Consider the following 14,546-nt stretch of genomic DNA (forward strand, 5'->3'; position numbering starts at 1 on the left):
TGGTTCACACTTTTTACCAATAGAGGGCGCTAAATGTAAAGCTGATTTGATAGTTTCTTTGTTTTGTGGAAGTCTGCTGGTTTGGATCCCTGTGAGAAATAAAGGGGAAAGGCAGACCCCATTTATTGGCCTGCAGGTTAAATCTTTCATTGTGATTTGCAATACTTGTGTCAATTGGGAGGTTTTTGTAAATGTTTTCTTGATTATTTGGTAGATTTAAATTCTTCTGATTAAAGAAAGGAAAAAAAAAAGAGTCAGAGGTCCAGCACTGTGCCGGACAGAAATAACCACACGGACAGGGAGTGTTCAGGAGCCTTATTTGCATCTTTTTTAACAAATAAAAAAGAAAAAACAAAAATGATTTGAAAAACCAATGTATTATTTTTGTTTTTTTTATGACATTTTCTTTTTCTTGCAATAATTATGTAATAATGAATATTAATAATTTATAGTAATAAATAAACTTAAAATAGAATAGAAAATAGAGGTTAATCAATCACAATGGTATAAAACCAACATGGGATTAAGGCTCAATTTTGGTTAACCTGATTCAAAAATATTGTCAAAATTATTTCAAAAGTATTTATTTACCATAACAAGACAAATATTAACATGAAAATACATAAAACAAATAAGGCAAAAAAAAAGAAAAAAAGGAAAATGTTCACTTCACTACCACACACATCTAAAGCAGTCCAACACAGATGATCAAAAAGGATGCTTTGGACCCTTAGATCACTTCTATTTCCAACTAAAACATTAAAAACTCAATTTCTCCTTTGCATAAGTAATGAGCCCACTTTGAACTCAGAACTTCTGAACTGAGGGTTGAAACTTTCAATCTGAATCATAGATGTTTTGGCAGCACCTCTGCTAGATTTTATTACACAGCGTTGATGTACCTGTTTAGGGGACCTCTTTAGTTCTGAACTGTTAGATTCTGAGCAACAGGAAGCCTTTTCTGAAAAATAAAGAGGTTTAAAAAGACAAGAAAAAACACAATTGTTAAAAACGGGACAAGACAACCACAAATAATTCCTTATTTATCTCTTTGAATGCTGAAATATGATATAAAATTGTTCAACCTGTGAAAATAAAAGGTTAACTCATCAAGTATATGAATTCCAATTAGCTGTGAAAATAAAAGCAGGGACACCATCTGATATGATGAAAGTCATTAAAACACCTACAAAAATGAAAAATCATTTAAAAACCAATCATGCTACACATTAATAAGACATTTAGACACATTTAATAGACAGAACACAAGCTTCTGCACAAAACATTCAGATAGAACTTAAAGAATCCTGGTTTCAAAGTGTCTGCACAGCTTCCAACATGCAGAACAGACCTGCTCTTCTGAAAACAGTCTTTTAAGCTTTATAACACTTCTTAAACTCCTTTTTTTTAAGAGTATTAATAAAATGAGACATCTGGGTTAGAAAGGCTCCTACTGAAACTCAGGCATTTTATTCTCATACTGGGGGGGTGGAGTGATGGGCTCAATTGTCACTGGGTTCTGTGTGGGGGTGCGGATCTGGAGGCGGAAATCCTTTAGATGCAGTTTGTCCGACTTTATTCTCCTCACTCGGAGTGGCCGCAGTAGACGGCTAGCCCGGCTGGAGCTGCGGGTGGGCAAACTAGGGTTTGCCGCGAGGGTGGCGTGGTCAGCCTGATCAGAGGCGGGCTTGTCTGCGGCTGGCGTGGAATCAGTGGGAGGGGGGCCCTCCGTGGATTGGTGTGCGTGCGCTCTTTCCTCATTTTCCACAGCAGCTAAGATGTCCTCGTAGGACGGCAGCTGCGAGGTGCTCTGTCGAAGGTTGCTCTGGCGAACAGGGAAGTTGTTGCTTCCAACAACTTCATCATAACTTGGCACATTGTACGCATTTGGGTCTACAGCTCTGGAAGATGGTAAAAGAGATGGACGTTAGTGAAGAGGGATTGCAAACTACAACATTTAGGAAAACATTTGACAGTCATTTCTATCGTTTTGTGATAAACAACTTAAGGCCCTACTACATCCTCAAAACCACGCCAGTGTACACGTTTAACCTGAAACAATTCCTATAGGATGAGATTTAACAAGCTGTGCAGACCATTGACTGTATAAGAGAACTGGACTGAGTGGCCCCTCCCTGAAGTACCTGCTGGTTCCAGAAAGCCAAAATCCCACAGACTTCTATAGAGAAAAACAGCTATTACTCAGTCATCGTATTTGTTCTCGCTCTGATATCTTTCTCTTGCTAATCCTATTTTTTTTCCATCAAAGTTTTTCTTAATCTCAAGCTATAAAACTGAACAATCAGATGCCTAATTAAAAATCTCTGAGATTCTCCTGAGCTTCTTTCAGTGGAAGGGGTGTGGACTTCAAGCAAGCTTACTCCTGATTGGCGACAGTAGTTGCCATAGAGACGCCGACTCAGACCGACTTAAACCAATCATTGTCATCTAGCTCCAACATGGTGACGTCAACATCACGGAAAAATGGAGGGCTGCACGATATGAGGAAAATGACGATATAACTTGCGATACATGAACAAATAGCAAAACAACCACAAACATAATTTTCATTTCACTGCAACAGTTTAAGAATTATACTCCAAACGACCATTGCAAATTGCACAGCTTGATATCGCGATAACGATAAATTTTTGATTTTATTGTGCAGGCCTAGAAAAATGGGGAATGAATTGGCTTCATTTTGCTGAAGCAAGGCGTTTTCTATGTGTGAGATCACATTTACTCAGGCCAGGTATCTTATACAGTCGTGTGGGCCAACCTGCAGGAGGCGGGCCAAACATAACTTATGGTTCACGCTCCGACCCCTGGTTCAAAACTATTGAGAACAGCAACAATTCCCCAAAACTATGACCCACTCCAATAAAAAAAGGTGCTTTTGGCGTTTTCAACATGTTCTTGTAGTTTTTTTCCCTTATGGGGGTCATATGTAATATCATTTAAAATTAAAACTGTATTTCCGAGCATTTCTTTTTTCAAAATGTTGCAAATCAGGAGCAGAAAAAAGATTGAAGTTGTAACATAGAATCTACAGCCAACAGGCTACAAGCTTCCTGCTCTGCTCCATTCAAGAGGACCTGGCTGCTTTCTTAAGCAACACTGGAGATGCGTCTGTCAATATCTACTATGCTCTTTGACAGAACGTAACTGCGTATTCCATCAACCTGAATTAGCTGATTGGCAGAGAGAAGTAATGAAGCTCTGGTGGAAAAGGGTTAGCATTTCTTTTCAAATCTGAACACTTTTGTTGATTTCAATTTTGAAAGGAATAAAAATATCACAGTTTTCCCCATTTTAAGCTCAGCTTGCACACTAAATTGTCTAATGCAGGGTTTTTCAACCTTTTTGGAGCCACGGCACACTTTAACCTTGTCAAAAATCCCGCGGCACACCAGCATCCAGAAATTGAAAGGAGAAACTCAGTCACTCAGAGAAACTCAGTCTGTATTGATCTATAGCCCCTCTGCAATCTCACATGCATTTTTGTGATAATTGTGGCAGAAAAAGCTGAAGCTGTTTATTCTAAAAGATGTAATAAAAGTTAAGTTAAAAGATTTAAAAACCGTTTGATGCGTGTTCGTTGTGGTTTCAAGACGTTAAACAGCGAAGATTCATTGTGTGCTGAGATGCTGTCACTTTAACCCAATGCATCATGGGAGATGGAGTGCGAACTGCCGCCAAACGTAGACAGACTAGCGTCTCTGAGCTTCACGGTTTTCTTCACTTGTTCCACGGTCTGACACCGGATCCTGTGGAAAGCTACATCGCTAAAGATGAGCTTTAGCTGGTATTTTTGTTGGATCTAAGCAACTTTATGAGCAGAATTGGAACAAGGAAGTGAAGACTTTAACCACTTCTGATTGGTCAGATTCATGACATGTGATTGAGCCTCCAAGAATGTTTGGTGGAGACAGTTAAATGGCTGGACATTTCCGAAAACAGCTGACGCTACGGCTAAATCGCGGTACCGTCATTCTTATCAAAATGTCTTTAATAGAATCAAATAAACACAAAGAAAAAAGTATTTTACGATTTTTCATATTCCTAACTACTCTTTGTTTTATCAAGACCCGTTTGGATGAACACAGAGCTGATATCCTGGAGATGGTAAATGTTTTTAGATCAGTTAATGAGGGCAATTTCCTACGGCACACCAGACCATCTCCCACGGCACACTGGTTGAAAAACACTGGTCTAATGAACTCCTGTCGCTCTGCAGAAACTAAGTTGTAGAAAAACACAGATTTTTTTAAAATTTAGACTTAAAACGGCATAATCATAATTAAAAGACTACTGGGATCAATTTGACAATTAGGAGTGCAACGGATCACAGCTGATCCGTACAGATCACTAGCCACGGTTTGGCACACACGTGTGCTACAGATTGGTAAACACGTCTCCACGTCTGTGTTCATGAGATCATTCACTCTCCCAGTGCATGAATGACGGCCACTTAGAGCGCTACATCCATCTCGATTTGACCCAGTTTGAAGACTTGTTATCCTAGATGCTGCTGTGTCTGTACCGAGGGAGAGGGGGTTTTATTGCTGCAGGGGACATCGTGAAAGAACTTAAAGTTGTAAATTCTGACATCCCAGCTTCTCCTACTTTATAAATATACTTTTGGCTTTTATGAAGCTGCAATGCACCAGAATGCACTTTCTTCATATGGACATCATCAGCATTATTATACATAGGAATATGTTGACCCTTGTGCTATTCAAGGCACGTTAACGTTGGCAGTGGGGTCATCTAGACCCACTAGACAGTGCGCTGAACATTTTTTCTTCAATGATTTGTGATCTTCACTGGTGTCCATGGATTACATGAAATCTTTCCACCTTTATCCACCTTTGTCATGGTAGGGAGAACACGTCAAAGTAAGGGTGGGGTCATCTAAGACAGCACAAGGGTTAAGTTCCTAGATGTCAGTAGTGTTTCGTCTTTATACATGTAGGTCTCAATTAGCAAATTTGTGATATGATATACAGTATGTGTATCTATTTTTATATAGGCTTTAATATAAATATATGTTTAGGAGCTTCTAAAAAAAATAAATATAAGGCTTTTCTCTGACTTTTTTACCGATCCAAAAAAAAGATCCGAACCATGACTCTAAAATGACACGATCCGAACTGTGAGTTGTGATATCTGTGTCCACCAATGGAAAGTTGATCAAAAGATGATTGGAATGGGACTTTGAGTTCAGTGTTAACAGTAACTCATTACAAAGGTAAATGATTTATGGAAAAAAATATACTTTTTTCTGAAACCAAGCAGTGTAATGGATTTATGTTTATTTATTACGTGTTCAGTAACTCTCGTATTACAGACTAATTGCTCAATAATGATTTGTTATATACATTAATTGTTTACGAATGCAAAAAAAAAAAGGCATAAACAATATCCTTTTTCAGCTCGTCGTCAGTCTTTCAGCATTTTTAATTAATAGATACTAAAATACTGAATACTAAAAGTGCATTTCTGGTTAGTCCTCATAGACCCAAACACTAATGTTTAATCTTTTTTTTATTTTTTATATAACTGTTGTGTTCAGTTTATTAATTAATTATTATTTTTACAGTCATCAGTCAGTTCTGTTATTGTAGGCTAGGTGAAGTCATTTTAACCTGCTTCTTCTTTTTGGGAACATATTTGTTTTAATCTGAGCAACACAGGCCTCGGGTTCTTTATTTGGATTTTGATTGCTTTTATTTCTAAATCCAGTGCTGCCGTTAACCATTTCTAAAACCTTTTTTTTCACCCTTTTTAAAATACAAATATAAGCTATATTAGTAACCATAAAAACACTAAATCATCCCTCATCTACATTGAAAATACTTTATGCTAAATTGACCACTTTACATTATCCTACATCTATCACAAAGGAAGCAGTTTAAAAGGAATACAGAAGTCATGTAGTTTGTATTCAAACTGTGATACAGTAATATTTTAAGTCAGATACAAAATTAAATACCACTAATTCATTTTACTTATGATCAATTTTCACAATAAAAGTAGTTCGAACTATTAGAAGATAAACCTCCATACATAAAAGTTACAGTGCTCATTTAAATAAACATTGTTATTTATTTTAAATCCAGACTACATTCCCACATCCTTCTTTCCAATTTTTAGTGGATGGTAATTCAAGAAAAAAAGTTCATACCGCCACCTAGTGTATGGGAAGAGTTAAGCAGCGGTAGCCCAGCTCTGGTGTGGTTGGCTTTGGACAACAGATAAGTTTGTCCAGGAAAAAGTCAGACTATGCAAACAATTGTCTTCTAACACATTTGGCAGAGATTTCCTCCTGGAAATGGGTCTGAAGATTTCTGCAGGTCAGGTTGAATAGAATTCCAGTGAAAAATACCTGGATTATGTATCATGTTAAACTATAATGGACATTGAATGAGGTCATTATTGGCCATAAAATAGCGGACAAAATATGCACATTGTAAGCCTATAGACGTCCAGAGCTGGCTTTTGACAGACAGACACAACATTGCTGGACCTGCATCTCCATATGATGCCTAATAAAAATGTAATTCTGACGTTCAAATGTTGAACTGAAATGAATGTTGAAGTGAGTTTGTTATTAGACATGTTATTAGAATGTATGTGAGCGCAAGAATGCATGTATGTGACGGTGAGAATGTATGTATGTGTGAGTGAATGTATGCATGCGAGAGAGTATATATGTATGTGTGAGTGAGTATATAAGAGGTATGGCTACCTCAAGTGATGTCATAAAAATGGAACGCACCTTGGTTGTGCATGTAGTAAATGCAATGTGAAGTATTTGTAAGGATAATGCAAGTTGTGCGCACTTATGACCTATGGGTAATGATGTCATAGGGTCCCCTAATGTCACACTCAAGTCTTTAGTAAGGTGCAAGTACTGGACCCTTACTGGCCGCGCACAAATCTATCTGACATGCCAGCGTCACACCTACTTCATTCCTCTTGCATTTGTTGAAGTGTTCCATATGATCTTTTGCCTGCAGCATGCCCATAGAAAAAAATAAGCATGGACATAACCCTCACTGAGCCCATAGATAGGACCTTGACATTTCCTGTAGGTCACCTGCGTACCTTGTACAGGTTTGTCCATTTTCCCCATGCAGACAGCCTGTATCCACCCGTAAGAGCAGTTATATTTAGAGCTCAACTGGCAGTTGGATGACATGAAACTCACTCTGTTTGGGTTTGTCCTGGCACGTGGCTCATCAAAGGGCCGCTCGTTTCCACCGCCTGGTTACTGGCAGCCTGTGCTCTCTTCTTGCGCCTCAAACTAAGGCAAATAGACAAAAGCAACATAGCCAGCCCAACTCCGACGAGCACCAATGCCACGGACGACGACTGAGTGCGTTCTGCATCTGCAGGGTTGCTTCCAGATTCAGTGGTGTTTTTGGTGTTCATGTTGGCGGGGATCACAGTCCACACTATCATGATGACCCCCAGGGCGATGAGCCCCACTCCCAGGGCACAGAGGGCATAGTGGGCTCCTGCACCTGAGCTGTCTGAGCGACGGGATCTGTTGGAACCGTCGTTGCCGCCGCACAGAGAACGGCTGGAACACATACCTGCAACACAAGCTGGTACAAAAAGAGAAAAACGAAAAAAGATTCAGAAAACAATTACTGTATTTCAACCAAACTGTATGAAACTTAAAATCCCACTCCGATCATCTATTGATCTATAGAAAAAACATTTCCAGTGGTCTTTTAATTATGATTATGCCATTTTTAGCCCAAATCAAAAAACCTGTGTAGTTTTCTAGGACATACTGTCTGCAAAGCAGCGGAAATCCTAACCCCTTTACCCACTTCCCCCCTGGTTTACAGCCCTCCATGCCCCCAACCTAGCATTACCAGTTCAACAAAAATGGCAAGTAATATTGCAGCTATTCAGTTATACAGTGTTGAACCACATGCCAGCTCAGACGAGGAAAATTGTGCATCCACTTGTAGCCGTCTAATCACCAGAATGGAGCGGAGCAGGGAGCTTGTGCCTCCCCAGCATATTTTCTAGGTAAGAAATACAATCTTTTTCAAACAGCATTTTTTTTCCATCTGCTCCTAATTCACAACAATTTTATTAAAGAACTAATCAGAAGTACAGTTTTTCTTTCCATATGTCCTCCATCATGAGTAAAATGACACAAAATCCTGTTCAAAACACAATTTTCATCCAAGTGGATCTTAAGTGAACATCTCCACAAATGCAGAAATTGTTGTACGTGTTGATTAACTATGGCTGTAAACTGGATATCATTACTACAGATGTTAAGACACTTAAATCTAGCAGCTAGTTTCCCTGAAACACGTCTGCTGGCTTCCGTGACAGAGCATGTCAGCTTCTACACGTCAGAGTGAGCAGATGTCAAAGCAGCAGTTGTGAGAAAACAGGTAAAGAAAAAAGGGGCAGCCCCCACGTGTCTCAACACGAAGCAGAGACAAGATGAAGGAATGACAGAAAAATAAAAGACAACAACATTTTTTTGTTCCTCAGTGAAAATCCAACATCAAAACACAAGTTCAAAGTTATTTTACAGTTTTTTAAACAATTACAAGCTTCACTAAAGAGTTAAAAAAATTGATATAAAAGTATTAGACATTTCTTGCAAACTAACAAAATAAAATCCATTTTTAATAAGTAAAAAGAAAAAAAATCAACTTGTAGAAAAACATATCTGGAAATAAGCATTTTTTAAAGGATCTAAACCAAAGAAGGTTTAAAAAAAACCAACCTGACCCACAGAACAGCCTTTAAAAAATAAGCTACACTACACATCAACATGCCTCACAACTATTGGCACACATGCATATTTTGAGGGACACACAACCCCTTAATATTTCATAACACCCAACGACAAAAACATGACAAAATGTGTCCAACATGGAAGATGGGGGCGTGTTTGGGCTGTCTAAGCTGAAAGACAGCAGAGAAGTCTATCAAAACCAACAACAAACAATACATAGTAATAGATTAACTGTCAATCTGCTATCATGCACAGTGTAAAGGCAGGAAATGCTCTGAAAACAAACAAGAAAAGACTGAAAAGCTGAACTTTTTTGTCAAGAAAGTGAAATTTCACCAGTTATTTTCAAACTGGGATATTCCTAATCTAGCATAACTGCAAAGGCTTAAATATTTCACGTGATGAATGACAACCATAGATGTGTTTTATTGATACATATTCAACTGTAAATATTTTCTTATATTTTGTTTAACATCTTCCATAATATGGAGGTGTGTTATGGCTCTAAAATGTAACTAACTACAGGTAAATAAATAATTGAAGCCAGCAATATCCTCTTGTCAGCTGTAACATTTGTTTATTTTTTCCAACGCTTGATAAAGCAAAAAAAACAACAAAAAAAAAACTAAAAAAGTTAAGAAATAAAGACCAAACTTTGCCTATACAGAAATCACAATTTACAAAGATTTTTGTTTACAAAGACTGAAAATTAAAATATTTTACTTAGAATTATTTTTATTGAATTATTTCTCTCCCCCAGGAGCTTGTATCTGCACATAAAGAAGGCAACAGCTCGGCAGAGAGGTATGAAAGCATTTCTGTAGCATAATTAAAAATAACAGTCAATTCCAGAAATGCCTTTTCATTTTGAAAATGAAGCTAGATCTGTTGACTGGAAATTAAAAAAAGAAAAAGCAATCCGCCAAACGGCTTTTTCTTCTTCAACACTGCTCATTCTGTCACTGAATTAAAATGATAAAGACACTGGTGTTTGAAATTTCATTTTCAAAGAGTTCTTTAGTAAATGTGTAGTAAAATTAAATTCAAAATATCTTATTTGACAATTAAAATAGATTAACAGAAATGCCTTTTCATGTTTACAATGAAAAAGCATTATATTAAAATAAATTTAAAATTAATCCTTAGTCCGAAGCTTCGGACTAAGGCGGAAATGCTGCTAGGCAGTCCTGATGAACCGTGTAAATAGAGCTGTGATGGTGTGGGATTTTCCATCACCACGGTGATGAAGCAGCAGGAGTCGCGGTTAACCCCCCCACCGGCGAACACAAAATCACAGATGAATACAATTAATAATTACAACGCAGTATTCTTTATTAACAAATAACACTACTAACTATCCAACTAGTGAACTAACAATATAAGTGTTGTAGAATGAGTGTGTGCATGTGTGTCCACGCGTTACGTGTGTAGAAGTGTGTTGGGGCTGCGTGTTCATGTTTGGTGTTACGGAGTGAAGGAGAACAGTAATAAAAGGTTTCCCCCAGAAGAACAGCGACTGATCTAGAGTACAGCTGTGACGGTGTGGGATTTTTGATCACCGCTGTGATGAAGCAGCAAGAGTCACGTGTCGCGCACTCAAGAACGCACACAGCTTGTAATGGAAATGAATACAATGGAAATGAATGATTAGAACACAGTAAAATTGTCATATTTCCTCGCAAGACGGAAACTTCTGTTGTAGAAAGAGGATGTGTGTGTGCTGAAACCGCGCGTGCGTGTGTAAGTTGAGGAGGGAGCGCGTGCAGTGGAAGGAGTGGAAAAACGCGTGCAGCGCAAGAGGGTTGGGGGTGCGCGTTAATGTTTGATGTTACAGGGAAGAAGAACCGTAATAAAATAAGTTTTCCCCCAGAAAAACGGTGAATGATTCTTTGTTGGCCCGCACTGGAGGGTCCGAACGGGGGATCTCCCCTACGTCTTTTCGACCACGGTCAGGAAGAGAAAAGTCAGCGCAGGAGAGGTTCAATACTTCCTTGTCCAAATTCACTGGTTGTGCCTTGTCATCTGCCTCAAAGCCAAAGTATGTCCAAATAGCCGAGACAGTATTTGGTTTAGACACTAAATTCATGGCCATTTTTCTTGAGCTCCGCCATAGGTTGTATTGCCTATACCATATGAAGCTACCGGTAGGCATACTTGCAATTAAAATATAACTAACTCCAACTGTTTTAATTACACTATTGTCTTTTGTGCCCGTGTTTGTGTGTACTTAATTTAACATTATCTGTAAACATTACAAGTACTGAAACATGGCAACCAGTTGATGAGACACACAAAAAAAGTCCCCCATAATATTTATAATAGACTGTCCCTCCCTTGTGCAGGAGGATGCAGGCTTTTTCCCCCAGAAGCCCTTGAAGTTTGAAAACAGGACTCGCAGAAAAAGTAAAGATGAATGTGTTTATTATTGTTTAAATCACGCACTATATGCAGAACCAAACAAAAAGGGACGTGCGGTGATGCGGTTATCGTCACACCCCTACGTGTAAACAATCATGTCAATTTGTGTTTCCAGTGGTGTCCAGACAAAATAAAGGCTGATTTTATTCCCACATATTTACATCTAAGATGCTCAATGCAGCATTGCCTGCATGGAGTTTCATTTAGTTCATTTAAGGCTAAATGTTGTTAGCACGTATTAGCCTAATGCTAACCCTTCTTCTGGGTCCTTGCAGCCAAGAAAAAAAAGCACTGGCTGCACAGATTTAGATAAGAGAAATGAGTGAGCAGGTCCTTAATAATAATCATAGCAGTCATAAAAGCACATTAAGAAGATCGTCTTCGAATGCTTTCCGCTGATTTTGCTGTTAGAGAACAGCTGCAGCCCCATAACCAGCTCTAGCACAGAGTTCACCATGCTAAACGTTTGTCGTTTGCTGGTTGGACCAACAACACGCACTGACGTCATCGCCCCGCCTCCCCCTGGAAATGCTGAGTGGAAATGAATTATGAGACACATTGTACAAATAAAAAGAAAAAAAAAAAGAAGAAAAAAAAGAAAAGTCAATTCTAGAAATGCTTTTTCATTTTCTAAATGAAGCTGCATTTTTTGACTCAAAATTAAAATGAAAAAGCAATCCACCAAAATTCTTTTTCGTTTCATTCCTAAACACTGCTTATTCTGTCACTTAATTAAAATGATAATAGTATTTGACATTTCATTTTCAAAATGTTCTCTGGTAAATGTGTAGCAAAATTCATTTAGAAATGTCTAATTTGACAATTAAAATGGATTAATAGAAATGTTTTTTAATTTTCAAAATGAAGCTGCATTAAATGACTCAAAATTTAAATGAAAAAGCAATATTTCAAAATGCTTTTTCATTTTATACTTAAAACCGCTTATTCTGTGTCATAATTAAAACGAAAATGCAAAGAGGGGATTGCATTTGCATTTTCACACCCACCCTGCAAAATTTGTAGCAAAATTCATTAACATGGAGCATTAGCAGAGTGGAGGCGGGGCGATGACGTCACTATTTCATACTATTTTCTTTATCAATTTAATTATGTGACAGAATAAGCAGTGTTGAGGAAGGAAACGAAAAAGCATTGTGGTGGATTGCTTTTTTATTTTAATTTTGAGCCAAAAAAATGCAGCTTCATTTTGAAAAAGAAAAAGCATTTCTGGAATTGCCTTTTACTTTTATTTATGCTACAGAATCGCTTCCATAACATTGCACACGGTGGATGTGAAAACGAAAAAGGAACCCCTTCTTTGCATTATTGCTTTAATTATGTCACAGAATAAGCAGTGTTGAAGAACAAAATGACACTGCTGTGTGAACATGAAAATGCATTTCTGTTAATCAATTTTAATTGTCAAATAAGATATTTCTATTTGAATTTTGCTACACATTTACTAAAGAACTCTTTGAAAATGAAATTTCAAACACCAGTGTCTTTATCATTTTAATTCAGTGACAGAATAAGCAGTGTTGAAGAACATAATGAAAAAGCCATTTGGCGGATTGCTTTTTCTTTTTAAATTTTGAGTCAACGAATGCAGCTTCATTTTTGGAACTGACTTTAAATTTTAATTATCCTATTTAAATGCTTTCATAGAAAGAGGCTAAAACAAAGAGGAAATCAACGCTGCAAAACTATTAAAGTTCTTTAAAAAAATAATAATAATCAAAGCAACACAACAGTAGAAACCGACGTGTAGCTTAGTTATAAAGATACTTGTGATCATTCACAACTGAAACCGAAATGCATTCCCAAAAACGTAGAGATGTGAAGTTGTCAGAAACCAACCAGCCCCTAAATGAGGAAGCCGTCCATTGGTAAACACTGTAAAACGATAGACAGACAGGGGAGGGGCACAATTAAGACCCACCCAACACCTGTTCATCACCTAAGCAAGACAATCTTCCCCCTTTTTTCCTCAATAGATTTTTAAATTCACTTAAAAACGACTAAAAGCTCATTTGATTGAAAGAGAAAAGCGCGTGTCACGCAAAGCGTAGTGGGAAAATGCCCAGGTGTCTAGGTGTGTGTGGGCTGAAGGCCTGAGAGGCGCGTGCGCAGAGGCGTATCCGCCCGACACATCAGTGCTTATGCTGCACTAAACACCGGCTAAAAGACAACTCCTTCAAATGACACTTTCTGGTTAAAGCACGAGCAGGTCAACACAGGGGAAAAGTGGAAACTGCGAAACAAAGAGCTCGACTGGAGTGAAAGTTAACCAGCTCCAAACCAAACAGGAAGGAAGGGACCTAGAGGGACTACCTGTGTCATTAACAATAATGATAAAAAATACCTGTGTCATTAACCAAACCCCAAGCCAGAGTCACAACACTATTTCACGTTAGACCTCACGGAAATGCTCCAAACCCAACCAGAAAACGATGGTTAACTGTTTCAAAACGGCTTTCATTCACCTAAAATAGGGCCTTACCTTTACGCCGCCCAGTGCCCAAGGACTTCCCTCTTCATGGGTGAGTTACCTGGATCGGGCAGGTGTTTCAGGAAAACCACCAGAGGGAGGGAGCCAAAAGTAAAGACTTTCAATCTGCGCTTCTTCTATGTCCGACTGAGAATTCCCAAAGCAGCTTTATAATTCCGAAGAAAAAAAGTCCCGCGCACCAGGTAAAAAAGAGACACGGAGGAGAACTTTGAACGACTCCAGCCGGAGACAAACCTCCCTCTGTTAGTCACTGCTCGCTGCTGGGTCCTAGCGCCGCCCCACAGGTCAAGACGAACTGGTTGCTCAAAGTCAAACTAGGGGTGAAAGGGCACTAAAAATCCAATTAAAGAAAATTTAGTTGTATACATCTGTTATTAAAAATTACCAAAATGCAGATTATTAAAGCTTAGTTACTATTGCAAATATAAATCACTGGTAGAAAAAATATGTCTAAATGATAGACTTTTTAAGCAGCGTTTGTGCAGTTCTAAAGAAGGTAATAAAGTTTATATGGGGAACTGCATAAAAGAGAATGAACACCTTTCTTTTTCTATGACAACTGTGCTTCTTTTAAACTCATTCTTCTATACATTCATTCACCTTCTAAACCTGTTTTGTCCCTTTTGAGGTCGCAGGCCTGCTGGAGCCTATCCCGGCCAGTTGTGGGCGAGGGGCAGGGGACATCCTGGGCAGGTCGCCAGTCTGTCGCAGGGCCACAGTTCACACACCCATGCACACTCACATTCACACCTAGGGAAAATTTATAGTAACCAAGCCACGCATGCACGGGCAAAACATGCTAACTCCACACAGGGAGGTCCCATGTGTTCAAGTCCACAC

General features: G+C 38.5%; 1 protein-coding gene across 1 annotated transcript; it reads right to left on the reverse strand.

Moving 5' to 3' along the window:
• Positions 1–568: 568 nt before the first annotated feature.
• On the reverse strand, positions 569–13,986 carry tmem51b (transmembrane protein 51b). The gene is made up of 3 exons (XM_004068744.5): positions 13,698–13,986; positions 7,214–7,613; positions 569–1,901 (listed from the first exon to the last, which is right to left on the reverse strand). The coding sequence occupies exons 2-3, from the start codon at positions 7,597–7,599 to the stop codon at positions 1,451–1,453; spliced, it is 837 nt and encodes a 278-aa protein (XP_004068792.1). The 5' UTR covers positions 7,600–7,613; positions 13,698–13,986; the 3' UTR covers positions 569–1,450.
• Positions 13,987–14,546: the final 560 nt, after the last annotated feature.

This window comes from Oryzias latipes, chromosome 5 (assembly GCF_053564925.1).
Source record: "Oryzias latipes strain Hd-rR chromosome 5, Olatipes_Hd-rR_3.1".
In the NCBI taxonomy this organism is placed as follows: domain Eukaryota; kingdom Metazoa; phylum Chordata; class Actinopteri; order Beloniformes; family Adrianichthyidae; genus Oryzias; species Oryzias latipes.

What these genes read in the sequence shown, in the direction of transcription:
- tmem51b (XM_004068744.5), bottom strand. Translation starts at nt 7,599, where the DNA reads ATGTGTTCCAGCCGTTCTCTGTGCGGCGGCAACGACGGTTCCAACAGA. An exon ending in CCAGGACAAACCCAAACAGA is followed by an intron (nt 1,902 to 7,213) that starts GTGAGTTTCATG and finishes ACCATCTTCCAG; the next exon opens with AGCTGTAGACCCAAATGCGT.